Here is a 13,394-nt window from a genome sequence, read left to right as displayed (position 1 = left end):
GTGTGGTAACTATTTCTGTCTATATCGGGGGTGCAGTGTCTGGCACTTACTAGGTACTAAGTACTTTATCATTTATTTGTTGAATAAATAAATGATAAAGTACTTTTTGTGTACTGATACTGGTTATGTTAATAGTGCCCCTTCAGCTGAATATTAAATAACCTCATCTCCCTCTTAAGCTTAATATTCACCTACAGATGCTCCTTTAGGCTAAGTCTTTTCTAGGCAAACTCTTGTTTCAGAAAGCAATTCTCTCTCGCAGGCTAGTTTTTCTGAAAATTATCACATCAAAACTTTTTTTTCTAAAGGTTTGTTTCAGTTAAAGGAGGGACTTTCCCAGGTGGAAGCACCTAAGTGACTACTAAGAAAATGGTTCTAAGAATTCTTATCTATCATATTTTCATTAGCCAGGTGCAGACAAATTGCACGAGGGTTGTGGGGAGGGGGAGAATCTTTGAATTGACACTAGAGATGACCAAATTTCCCGAAGGACTTTTGAAGAGGAAACTCTGAGTAGGCAGGCAGTATTTTCTAACACTCTTCTGATATGCAGATATCAGATATATTTGTTCAGAAGCCTTCAGGTGAGTGGTTGTTTGGGATATGCATCCCTGTTTAATTAAGGAACCCATTTCCTGGGACTGAGTAGACACTAGATGGGTATCTAAGTTTCAGAAAACCCCGGCTGAAGTGACTGGAGCTATTGGCAGACAAGGTCAAAGTGTTTATAAGCAAGGAGTTAAGTTTCTTCTTCTGGCTGCAGAGGAATGACAGACACCATGTTTCGGTCTATTGAGATTTTTTTTTTTCTTTTTCCAAACTTCCCCACCCAGAATTAACATGAATTTGGCACTGTCTTGACAGAAATTTCAAACAGAAAATTGTGATGGGTTTTGCATGCACGGAAAGGCTTGATATATGTTCTCCTCTGTTCAAGCAGGCAGGGTATATACTATGCTATTTAACGTAATTGAGCTCTACTATTAAGAACCTTTATCAAAGAATGTACAAGATTTTCCCCCTGCTAGTAGCTTGCCAACCTCATGAAAGCAGAATCTGAGAATGGGTGATGCATTTTGGAAGGAAATATAATCATAAAGAGAAACTGCCTGAACTGTGGAGGTTATTTTCTTAGACTGAAGGGGGAAAAGAGAATCCAGAAAAGGAGGAAAAAAGAAATTTGAGGGAGAGAAAAAGTGTGACTTTACAGTTCTGTATTCATAATATTTAGTGTGCACTCTAGCAAGTATTGCGGAAGTCTAAATTCCCTTGAAAATTAATCATGGGACTATAAATCCTAAGAGGGGAATAGAACTATGCTGCTATGGATTGAATTGTGTTTCCCCAAATTCCTTTGTTGAAGTCCTAACCCCCGATGCAAACTATATTTGGAGATAGGGCACTTAGGAGTTAAATAAGGTTAAATGAGGTCATAAGGGTGGTATTCTATAGAACTGCTAAGAAGAGGAAGAGAGAGATATCTCTCTCTGAACACACACAAAGAAGAGGTCATGCTAGCACACGGCGAGATAGTGGCCACCTACAAGCCAGAAAAAGAGGACTCACCAGAAGCTGATACCCCAATATCAAACTTCTGGCCTCCAAAACTCTGAGAAAATACATGTCTGCTGTTTAAGCCAGGGGTCCCCAACCCCCGGGGCTGCAGGCGGGTACCAGTCTGCGGCCTGTTAGGAACCGGGCCGCACAGCAGGAGGTGAGCGGTGGGCGAGTGAGCGAAGCTTCATCTGCCACTCCCCATCGCTCCCCATTGCTCCCATCCACTCCCCACTGCTCCCCATCGCTCCCCATCGCTCCCCACCGCTCGCGTTCCCGCCTGCACCACCTGCCGCATCCCGTCCATGGAAAAATTGTCTTCCACGAAACTGGTCCCTGTTGCCAAAAAGTTCGGGGACCACTGGACTTTAAGCCACCCAATCTATGGTATTTTGATATACTAAGACAAGCTAAGACAAATTTCCCACCCTCCACTTCTCCTGGTGGGCTGACAGAAGTTGCTAAGCCCTGAATCATAAATGAGGCAGCTTTCTTTATAGAGCTTGAAAGACCAGCCTTCCCGCTTAAAGAATGAAGTGCTCCTTCCAATGCTATGTGACATGGGTTACAGGGAGTAGTATTCACTTATTGTAAGTTATCCCTCCCGCACACACACACAAAGTGGTAAGATTAATACTAAGAATAGTAAGGTATTTGGGAGACAGTCTGCCAATACCTATCAAAATGTAAAATACATACACAAAATGTAAAATACATATACCAAAAAATTGGGACAAAGGTCCCGATTACATTTCAAAGAGTTTATCCTTAAAAAGTCCACTCACCTGAATGTGCAAAGATGGACACATAATAATACTCACTGCCACATGGTTTGTAATAGAAAAATACTGGAAGCAGCTGAATTGTCCATCAGTAGAGCACTAGTTAAGTAAATTACGATGTAGTCATACGCTAGAGTATTGTACTACAGTGAAAAAGAATGGGACATTTGTATATATGTCTGTGCCCATCCTCGGTTGGTTTACCCTCACAAATCATTCCCGTGTTCTTCTCTGTATCATGGGAGAGCCCACCAGCTCATGCTGCATCCCATGTCTGCGGGTACCTGCCTGTGCTTGGCCAATGGAAAGCTCTTGAAAGATATTTGAGGGGCAGTATTTCTTACTGCAACTCTGTCTCTATAGAGCTCAGATCCCACTGGACAGAGCCACTGCGGCTCCGGCTTCCTTCTGGTGAGACAAGCCCCCAACTCTTCCCTTTGACCCACCACAGTAGGGAGGTAATAGCTTTACGCTGTTGCTCACGTCTTGGTTGCCTCATCATCCTCTGTTTGACTTCTCAGCGATTCTATAACCTGTGTAACCAGTTCCATGTATTAAGTTCTCTCTTTTGAAGCCCTCAGACACAGTGCTGGTATGGAACAGGAACAGGGTCAAGGGGAGAAGCAACCTTTGGAACACTGTAGTGGATGCTCCTTTCTGAACGAAACAACGGGATATCTATCCATAAACGTGTATTTGTACATGATCTGAACAATCATACAAAAATCATTAATAGTAGAAGCTTCTGTAAATGGGCAGTGGCGGTCTGAAGCAAAATGGAAATTTACCCTCCACCGTATATGTGTTAATACTATTTGAATTTTTACCATATGCAGGCATTTAAAAAAGCTTAAACTTAGTTAAGCTAATAAAAATACTTTTCAATTTATGCTGTGATTTTTAGTTTAAGAGGGCTTTCTCTTGCATGACTACGTTTGGACCTATGACCCTGAGGCTGACAGGATGAAGGTCAGAGAATTTCTATCCCACAGAAGCTATAATGATCATGTCACTCCCGTGCTTAAACCCTCCAGCGCTTGCAATGGTTTTTTGGAGAAAGACTAGAATCAATTACACTTTGCAGCCTCACCACTGTCCACTCGTCTCTGCAGCCTCTTCCAGCCCAGGCAGCACCTTGCTCTCTGTGTACCAGCCTTACTGGGCTTCTCCTAGTTGCTGGAAATTACAACTCTCTTCCTCTCACCTCGAGGTCTGCTGACACCCTGTCCTTCCTGCCCAAGGGCTATCTTCTCACTACTAGTTAATATACATGAGATGTGGCTTAAAATCATACTGGCTCAGTTGCTCCAACTGTAACTTATTTCTTTCCATGTATTTATATTTGTGTGATTGTTCGATTAATACCAGCTTTCAACGAAAGCGCTATTTTAACGAATGACTGACAATGTTGAAGGCACACTACGCTTGAGTGGGAAACCATAACCAGCCCTTACTGACCCCTGGCAACACTTCCAGATCCTTAAACAATGGGTGACTTACTCAAGCAGAAAGTGCTTGCCTTTCTGCACGTTATTTTTAAAGCAAGTACATGTCCATTTCTGTACAGAGTCTATAACACCTTGAAAGTCAAATAGCTTTGTGTAGAATATTAATAGTTAAAATTGTGTTTGTTAATGAAGAAACGGGCAAACATTAATAAAAGAAAATCAATAGGCTAACTGCATATTTCTCCTCTTTTCTTTCTGTTCCTTCTCCTACAAGATCAGAAAAAGATTTACTAACAATGAAATAACAAGGAATATGTTCTTGTTCTTCTAGTTAATAACCTTTCCTCTACGTAACCTCAGAACTCGTATTTCCAGTTTTCAGGTGTGGGAGCTCAGGTGTAATATGTTCTAGACATTCAATCAGTCACTTCAGAGCCCACTGTGTGCCTGGTCTCCCAAAGGACCTAAATCAATCCCTGTCCTGCGTTTCAGGCATTTCTGTTATAATGATGATTATAAATGGCCTCCTGTATCAGGTGCTTTGCTGCTGTGCTAAAGAGTGGAAGTGTTTTCCTCCTGGGCTTCCCAATATTCAGGCACCATTTCTTTAAGCCATACAAATGGCTGAAACCGAAGCAAGGGCCATCAGAAACACGTGCAGTGAAAATGTGTTCAACATGGGGTCAAACTCAAGAGTTCAGGGAAGAGAAGATGAGGGTCATCTGATTAGGTGTCACCTAGAAAGTCAACATCACACGTCTCTGGTGCCCAGAAACAGAAGGTTACATTTACGGGACACTCTGTTCAATGGCCCCTGCCAGTGAAGGATCTGTCACAGGAAGATGGATGTAGTCTGTCTGCCAAGTGAACGTTCAGACGTTTCCACTTGGATTCAGTCCCGAATGCCCGGGTCCCTTCCAATCCAGGCGTAAGGTGAACTCCAGCTTCTGAGTGTTCAGGGCCTGCTACTCACTGTAGTGGGTCACATGGGAAGAGCCAGGGGGACTGGCCAGATTGCTCCAAGAATATAACAAACGACGTGACGGATAACTCAGAGTGTCTGTTTCCTGGCAGTGGGTGATTAATAAATAGCCCACGGTCAGGCCCCGACATGCAGTCAATACACAGGCCCCGACATGTAGAGTCAATACACAGACTATCTTGTGACTCTAGACAAATGGTGCCCCGGCTTTTCTCAAGATGACAGTGAATTACACTCCCTCCCACTCTCTCTCTCTCTCTCTCTCTCACACACACACACACACACACTCACACACATACACACACCACCACCACCACTATTACTATTATTTATCAAATAGTTACAGGGAGGCCAGACGCTGAGCTCAAAGTTTCAAGGAATATCATAGGAAAATATATGATTCCTGCCCTCAGGAGCTTGTAGTCCCGACTTACCTTGTGCTTCTATAAATGTCTCTACGAGCACCTCGAATAAGAATGATAACAATAGCTAGAGTTAGCGAGCACTTACTACGTGCTAAACACTATGTTGAGTGATTTACATGTTTTATCCAATTTAATCCTCATAATAACCCTCATAACCCTCTGAGGGCGGTATATTTTTATCCTCACTATACTGATTAAGACACCAAACAGAAACACAAATAAGTTAGTTAAAACTTGCCCGGGGTCATAGAGGCAGGATGTAGTAGATGTGGGGCTCAAGTATAGGAGTCAGTCTGGCTCCAAAGCCTGGTATCTTACTTACTCCCCGAGAATAATCAGCGCTGTAATTTAGTAAATATTTCCTATGGCCCAGGCACTGTGCTGAGTTATCTTACATGCATTCCTTTATTTAGCGCTCACAATTAGTGATTAATCTCATTTATGGAATACTTTTTAAAATGCTTTCATTTGCTCCTTCCCACATTTCTGTAATAGCAGTACTATTTTTATCTTACAGATGAGCAAACTGAGGCTTAGGCAGTCATAAAACTTTCCCAGGGTTAACACTGCGGGATTCAATCCTTGAGCAGTTTTCTCCAAGGCTTGACTCCTGCACATTAGCGTTATCTGACAGTTCAAGGAAAACGCCTTCAGATAGTATCCCAGACAAACATTATCCTGAGAAAGACAGTAATACTGCCATTTATATAGTGCTTAACTACTAACACTCAAATTTACTTGAGTCCCATGGTCAGTCTAGGTGCTAGTACCTCAGATTATAGGTGTCAAACTCAAGTTCAAAAGCTGAGGGGCAGGGCTCCCCTGGTGGCACACTGGTTAAGAATCTGCCTGCCAATGCAGGGGACACGGGTTCGAGGCCTGGTCCGGGAAGATCCCACATGCCTCGGAGCAACTAAGCCTGTGCGTCACAACTACTGAGCCTGCGCTCTAGAGTCCGCAAGTCACAACTGCTGAGCCCACATGCCTAGAGCCCGTGCTCCACAAGAGAAGCCACCGCAATGAGAAGCCCGCGCACCGCAATGAAGAGTAGCCCCCGTTCGCTGCATCTAGAGAAAGTCCCTGTGCAGCAACAAAGACCCAACACAACCAAAAATAAAAATAAATAAAATTTTAAAAAATGAATAAAATCTATCTTTAAAAAAAAAAAAAGCTGAGGGGCAGGTCTAGAGTCATACCACTTTGTATGACTCCCCACTCCCTGACCGTCATTCTTTCACTAGTTCACTTAAAAAACCACCATGCTCTGGAGAGAGAAAGCTGAATAAGACCTTCTGTCTTCTGTAATTCACAGTCAGAGCAGAAGAGCTGAATTCTTTCCCTCTAAATATTTTCTACTCTTGTGTATGGATCCACTTGGACCTCCTGGTGGAAAGATGTGGGTTTGAAAGGGCAGATACTCTGACCCCTGCTGGTTATACTTGCCCCTGGGGCCACTCTTCTGATTCTCTTCACCTTCCTCTCCTTGAATTCTGGTGAAAAGCAGAAATTGACCTTCTCAGGAGACAGAACTGAACACTTGGCCCTGTTGGGGAGACTGGCTCTGCAGTGTTTTTTCAGCATCCGCAAGCAAAGAGTTCTGGTAGCAACCTGAGAGCAAATCAGTAAACTGCAAGCCCTCAAAATGGGTCTACACTTTAGACGTCATCAGGTCCAACTTTCAGATAAGCAGCTGGTGGGAGTGGATGGGGGAGACAAGAACACTTCAGGAAAAGCACCAGACTTCCGCCAACAGCTTGGGGGCGGTGGAAAGACCTCGAAGAGGCAACTCCAGAAGTTCAGTAGGTAGGACAAGAAGGTACCAATGACCCTTTGATGATGATGGTGTTGATGAAGAAAACAGCTGCGAGTGTATCCCACAGCTTGCAAGGTGTTTCCTGCCCTAGGCAGGAAGTTTTCCCGGGCTGATTATCTCTGGCTCTAACTACTCCAGGCAACAAACGGTGAAGAGGAAAAAGCATGGGCTTTAGGACCAGACAAGTTAGAGGAGTTTCTTCTACATGTCTATGCAACCTTGGGGATTAATGACTGCAAACTCCCAGAGCAGTGCTCTGAGACAGTGCAGTGCGTGAATAAGAAGGCTTGTTATTGGAGGGCTCAGAAACCGCTGAGAAGGGGATCAGACAAGAGTGGAATACGGTGTCTGGGACGCACTGCAGGCTGCGCCCGGATCTTGGCTGAATCTGACTCTCGGGGTGGAGAAGCCCAGCACAGCAGCTACCCAGCGTGCGCCCAGCCCTCCCACCGCCGGCCGCGGCTGCCAGGAGGCCGGCCGCTGGCGGGAAGGGGTCAGGAAACCTCAGAGCCGCGCGTAGACAGCAGCCGCCTTGTTCCGCAGCCCGGTGGCTATTTTTTTTTTTTTTTTTTTCCGCCTCCCAGGGGCCAGACATCCCTGTCCCAGCACCGCCCACCGCCCCCCCCCCCCCTCCACCGCGCCGTTTCTTTCCGCCCTGGCTCTGAAAGCGTTAATCCCGGACCCCAGCCCCACTCCCCCGCTCCCGCCCAAGGTTCCTAAAAAAGAAAGGTGCAAACTTTGGTCCAGATAGGGAACGAATGATCAAAGCAAAGCCAATACTTCCTGTTGCCGGGACACTATATATAACGTGATGAGTGCACGGGCTGCAGAGACGCACCGGAGCGCTCACCCCGCAGCCGCCGCCTCTGAGCGCCTGAGGTTTCCCGGGGACCACAATGAACAAGTTGCTGTGCTGCGCGCTCGTGGTAAGTCCCTGGTCCGGGGACGCGGGCACCGGTGTCCCGGGCGCCTGGGGAGGCTTCTCGCCTCCCGGTCTCTCGACCTCCCCGAGGATTGATGGGGGAAAAGCTCGACTTGCTTCCTCTCCCAGGAGAGATTTGGGGTCAGGTTGGAACAGGAGACCTCTTTCAAGCTGATTGTGCTTCTCCTAGGATGTCCCTTTACACTGGAAAGTTCCTGCTGGGTTTATGGAGAAGAGACGAGCTCTGGACCGTTTTTATTTGAATGATTTTTTATCCATTCTATTTATTGTCTCTCTTCATCTCAGATGGTTCATACCATCTTTGCTTAGTTAACCTGAGCATCATCGTCATTATTATTATTATCATTAGCAATAAAGTGGTCTCTTAGAATCAAGATAAGTTGGGAGATGTCAGTTTTCTTAAAACTATTGTAATTAGAATAAAGTTTGGATGCAGTGAATATATGATACATCATTAGGCTCATTCCCCACTTAAGCAAATGCTATAGGAAATTTTGAATAAGTGGCACCAGAGAAAAGATCACACATGCACACACATTCTTTACTGTGCAGTTTAACATTTTACTAACTTTTTATTATCAAAATGGGATATTTCAGTTCTCAATTCAATGTAATGTGAGATAATGTTAATTAGGTTCTAAAATATATTAAATAATTGAAGTTCAGCACTAAATAGAGCTAAAAGTTATTTTACACATACAATTTGGAAAAGAAGGAATCTCTGTAACTTTTAGCTTCTTTTTTTGTCTTTAATTTGGATTTTGACCAATCAAATTAATAAGATTTGTATGTAGATTATTCTATGACCAATGTCTTATTTCCTTTATGTCACTAGAGTGTGGAATGCATTGAGACATGAATCAGACATTCATGAAAGGATAGGAAAATCCATATTTAAGCCACATATGTGTTTTGGAAGTTGTTGCAGTAACTGCATGAATATCAGTGTCCAACCCACAAAGAGTGAATGGAAGGCTAGGAAGTCTTCCAATGAGTTCCTGGGATACACAAACATAGATAAGTAAATAAATAGCAAAGTCACTAAAGAAAAGGTAGATTAACAGGAGTCCACACTTACGTATGCTAATCTTATGCACCACAACAGATAATACCTATATGTGTATGTGTGTATGTATATATGTGTATTATATAAAATAACTCCACCAATATGGATAGCATGGAGAACTTTTTAAAAAGTGAAGCTTTATTAAAACAGGACACATAGAGAATTGCACAAATCTTAAGTGTCTGAATTTCTCAAAGTGAACACTTGTGAGCCAGCACCCAGATCAAAGAACACCACATTACCAGCACCCTAGAAGCTTCCTGGGCTTTCTCCCTGTCACCACTACGGCTATGGCTAGAGGAATCAATATTCTGACTTCTAATGCCAGGGATGAGTTTTGCTTATATTTGAACTTTATGTAAATGAACTTTATGTACTTTTTTGTATCTGTTTGCTTTCACTTAAGGTTCTACTGTGAGATCGTCTCCAGTGTTGGATGTACAAAAGCGCATCCATTTTCACTGCTGTGTAGTATTCCATTGCGTGGCTACACCACAATTGACTTAATCATTCTAATTTTTGGCTAGTATAAATAATTCTGCTATTAAAATGGGTACCCTTTTATTCTTCCTAGCCTTTTATATGCTCTCAAAGATTTAATTCATATTAAACATATTATCAGTAACTTTTAAATTTTAGAATTTCCATTAAATAATATATATACTTAATAGTAAGCGTTTCAAAATAATAAGTAGACAAATGTTTTGATATCTGGTCTGTATATGGTTGAAGATATATATTTAGATAATACAGCATCTACTAATGGTCGATGATACAGCATTATCAAAAGAGAAACCTTTTATTGTCTTGAACACAGTAAATACTTTAAATAGGAATGATTTCCCTTTCCCTTTCTGTAGTTTCTGAGATTGACTTTATTTTATAAATAATTGAAAAAAGATACTTTGTACTTACACATGAAGAGTCCAAATGCCCTTTTGTAAACACCAAGATGTAGTTCTAAGAACTGGAAGCATTACAGCTATTTAGTCCTTTGTACCAGGCATGCCACTAGGCACTAGGGACAGAATGGAAAACATGGACACGATTTCTGTCCCCATGGACCACATAGCCTAATGGGAAAAGCAGATATTGGATGTATAATAAGAATAACAAAAGGAGAAGCACTAGGTGACGTGGGAACATAAAAGATCCTGCCTTCCAGGACCTCATAAAGAAAGTTGCTGTGCAGTGGTTACGAACTCGGTTATTTTGGATCAAAATTCAAATACCAGGACCACTGCTTACTTGATGAAAGATCGTGTGGCAATTTACATGTCTCTTGAGTTTTAGTTTTCTATAAAATAGAGATAATAATATGCACACATGCAAGATAACCCCATAAAGTTCCTGTTCCATATCAACACTAGCTTCTAGCCTTATGCTCACAGATAACTGTAGGGCGCTCTAGACCCAAGTGAATTACGTACACAAAGTGCTGACGAAGCTCATGGGAGGGAGAGATGGCCACCAACTATTACCTTGAAGGAGCAATAGAATGTTTCACTGTTGGAGATAAAATCAAGGCATCCTGAATCTAAGAAGTGGAAGAAGGTAAAATTGTGAGGCAAAGTACAATTCTAGATTCTTTTTTCGGTACATGGGCCTCTCACCGTTGTGGCCTCTCCCGTTGCGGAGCACAGGCTCCGGACGCGCAGGCTCAGCGGCCATGGCTCACGGGCCCAGCCGCTCCGCGGCATGTGGGATCTTCCCGGACCGGGGCACGAACCCGTGCCCCCTGCATCGGCAGGCGGACTCTCAACCACTGCGCCACCAGGGAAGCCCCCAATTCTAGATTCTTTTTGTGAGAGCAGAGGATATGCCTGTAAGCAAGCACTGAGGGGGTGTGGTCATTAGGACTAATGCCATAGTCATGGGCTTTCTGGAATGCTCACTGATGTAGCTAATTAGAGACCTACTCTGCGAGATGAGGTGGTCACATCACCAAGTTATTTCTTTCATGGTTGCTCAAGGAGCCTCCCTAGACTAGGAACATCCTGGTCTACGACTAGATTTTAACTGGTGGCTGAAACGTCCCAACATGGAGCTCTAGAACCATCCATTGGCCTTCTCAAAGCTAAGCTCTGAATTAATGTGAGACACTAGGGCTTGGGGTTGGGGGGCGGGGTGAAGCACTGGGGGGGGGTAGTAAATGTTTTTTCTCTGGACAACTGCCTGATGTGTCCCTCCTCCTTTTGTTGTTGTTTGTTTTGGTTTCCTTCCCTTCCCCCAGTGGTTGAGTATATCTGTCTAGCCTTTTTGTTTGTTTGTTTAAGAGAATGATAACTCTGAAGTTTTGGGGAGAATCTAACATATACTCAGTCCACAACAGTCCTGAACCTCTGACCCTAGCAACCTTTCTGGCCTCTATCACCCATGAACCGTCAGCACAATTCCTAATTTCAATCTGGTCTTTAATTTTACTTCTTAGGTTAAAACCACAGTTGTCAAATTCCACTGGTCAGGGAAGAAGGCTTTCTGTGCCAGATGTTTTATCCACTTAGTTCTAGAAGGAGAGCTATGGCAGTGTCTATCAAAGGGGCGCTAAGCACACACTCAAATATTCTTGCTCTCCTACCCGCTAACTTGCCAGCTGGGTTTTGCTCTAAGCAACTCTCAGCTCCCCTGCCTGCATGTTCCCTTTTTGTGAAAGCTTTCTGTAAAAAGCATTATTTCCTTTTGCATCTTGTTGACCAGCAGTATTTCCTTTAGCCTGAGTTTCTCCTTTGTGGCCCCAAAAAAGAGGACTGGAAAGTATATTTCAGAGAAAGAGTAATTTTGTAAAAAATTATGTTTGCATTATTCAACGCCTTACCTAATGATGCTTGGCTACCCCTGATGTTGTTACTATGGAGCAGAGATGCCAACATTATCTGTGTATTTGAGTGTCTTACCCTGTAGAGCAGTAGCTCTCCATCAGATCAGACTTCTTCCATGCACTTATTAAAAAAACCCTTTGTGGGCTTCCCTGGTGGCGCAGTGGTTGAGAGTCCGCCTGCTGATGCAGGGGACACAGGTTCATGCCCCGGTCCTCGAAGATCCCACATGCCGTGGAGCGGCTGGGCCCGTGAGCCATGGCTGCTGAGCCTGCGCGTCCGGAGACAGTGCTCCACAACGAGAGAGGCCACAACAGTGAGAGGCCCGCGTACCACAAAACAAACAAACAAACAAACAAAAAAACCCTTTGTAACAACTCCCTTGCTCTCCTGAAATGAAATTTAGAGCGCCTATATTTTACCTACATACAGAATTTTAAAAAATCAATATACTGGCATAACTATACTATAAAGGAGAAATAAAAAGAAAGTAATTTATAATAAAATAAGCTTCACTAGAAGACTTAGTGAAGTAATGTTATATTAGCATCTTTACATAGAATTGCCATGAACAGACTAGGAGGAACAAAGATGGGAGCACACGTGTCACACTGGGGTTCAAAACCATGATCAGTCCTGGCTTTGGTGCTGTGATTTTTTGAATGGAGAACAAATCTTGCTAAAGTTTGAAACAAAACAAAGTACAACCGTCTATCATATTTTATGTTGTTAAATTCCTAGAAAATTCAATATGTATAAAAATCATGCGAAAACCACTTTATATGTATATACATATGTATACGTGTTTGTGTATATATATTTATATATATTTACATGTGTGTATATATGTGCGTGTATATATATGTGTGTGTGTATATAAATATATAAAATGGAGTTCAAATCCAGGCTCATATAATGATATATATATATATATTTTTAACTTAGATCACTTATATCAGTCAACAGGACATTTGAAAGTATGTGGGACATGGGATTATTCTTGATCATTGGGGACATTTAGCAGCACATAGAAACTGTGACAACAGAAATCGCCCACAAATTTCCAGAGCTTCTAGGGGATAGTACTACACCTGTGGTAAACAAAATATGAGCTCTTTGCAGACATAAATTTTCATGTGATTCATATTTATAGCCCCCAGGTCTGCACAGTGCCTGACGCTAAATGTGTGTTTGCTGAGTCAAAGGAGCTACGGTGAGATTTGCTGGGGTGTGTGTATAACCTACCAGCAATTTCCATGGAGATCCCAACAGAATGTAGCTTACTGCCGGAGATCTAACATTTTAATGTTAGCTTTGATCTCTTTCAAAATATAAATATAACACCCTACCCACCTGACCAGTATTTTAAATATTCTTTTGTCCATTTCTACTATGAAGATACATACCAATACCGTCGTGGAGGTCCATTCTTAAGAGAGCAACAAAAATGAACCAGATTTATATGTATACCCTTGCAGGTGCTACCTAACCTCAGCTGAATCCCCTTTTTGACCTTCCCATCAAGTGTTCATTCTTGGTTTGATAAATTTGATACATTCGTAAAA

At 42.8% G+C, this 13,394-nt stretch overlaps 2 protein-coding genes across 4 annotated transcripts in view; one reads left to right on the top strand and one right to left on the bottom strand.

Annotated features, from left to right (window-relative positions):
- COLEC10 (collectin subfamily member 10) overlaps window positions 1–13,394 on the bottom strand; it is a 172,098-nt gene that overhangs the window by 138,421 nt on the left and 20,283 nt on the right. The window lies entirely within an intron of this gene.
- The window catches only part of TNFRSF11B (TNF receptor superfamily member 11b), a 29,115-nt gene continuing 23,386 nt past the window's right edge, over window positions 7,666–13,394 (top strand). Inside the window, exon 1 of the mRNA XM_033842850.2 lies at window positions 7,666–7,930. Within this exon, the coding sequence (XP_033698741.1) occupies window positions 7,901–7,930 (30 nt within the window). The 5' untranslated portion in view covers window positions 7,666–7,900. The remainder of the gene's footprint in view (window positions 7,931–13,394) is intronic.

The sequence above is a fragment of the Tursiops truncatus genome, chromosome 17 (genome assembly GCF_011762595.2).
Source record: "Tursiops truncatus isolate mTurTru1 chromosome 17, mTurTru1.mat.Y, whole genome shotgun sequence".
Classification (NCBI taxonomy): Eukaryota; Metazoa; Chordata; class Mammalia; order Artiodactyla; family Delphinidae; genus Tursiops; species Tursiops truncatus.
This window is presented reverse-complemented; position numbering and strand designations above follow the sequence as displayed.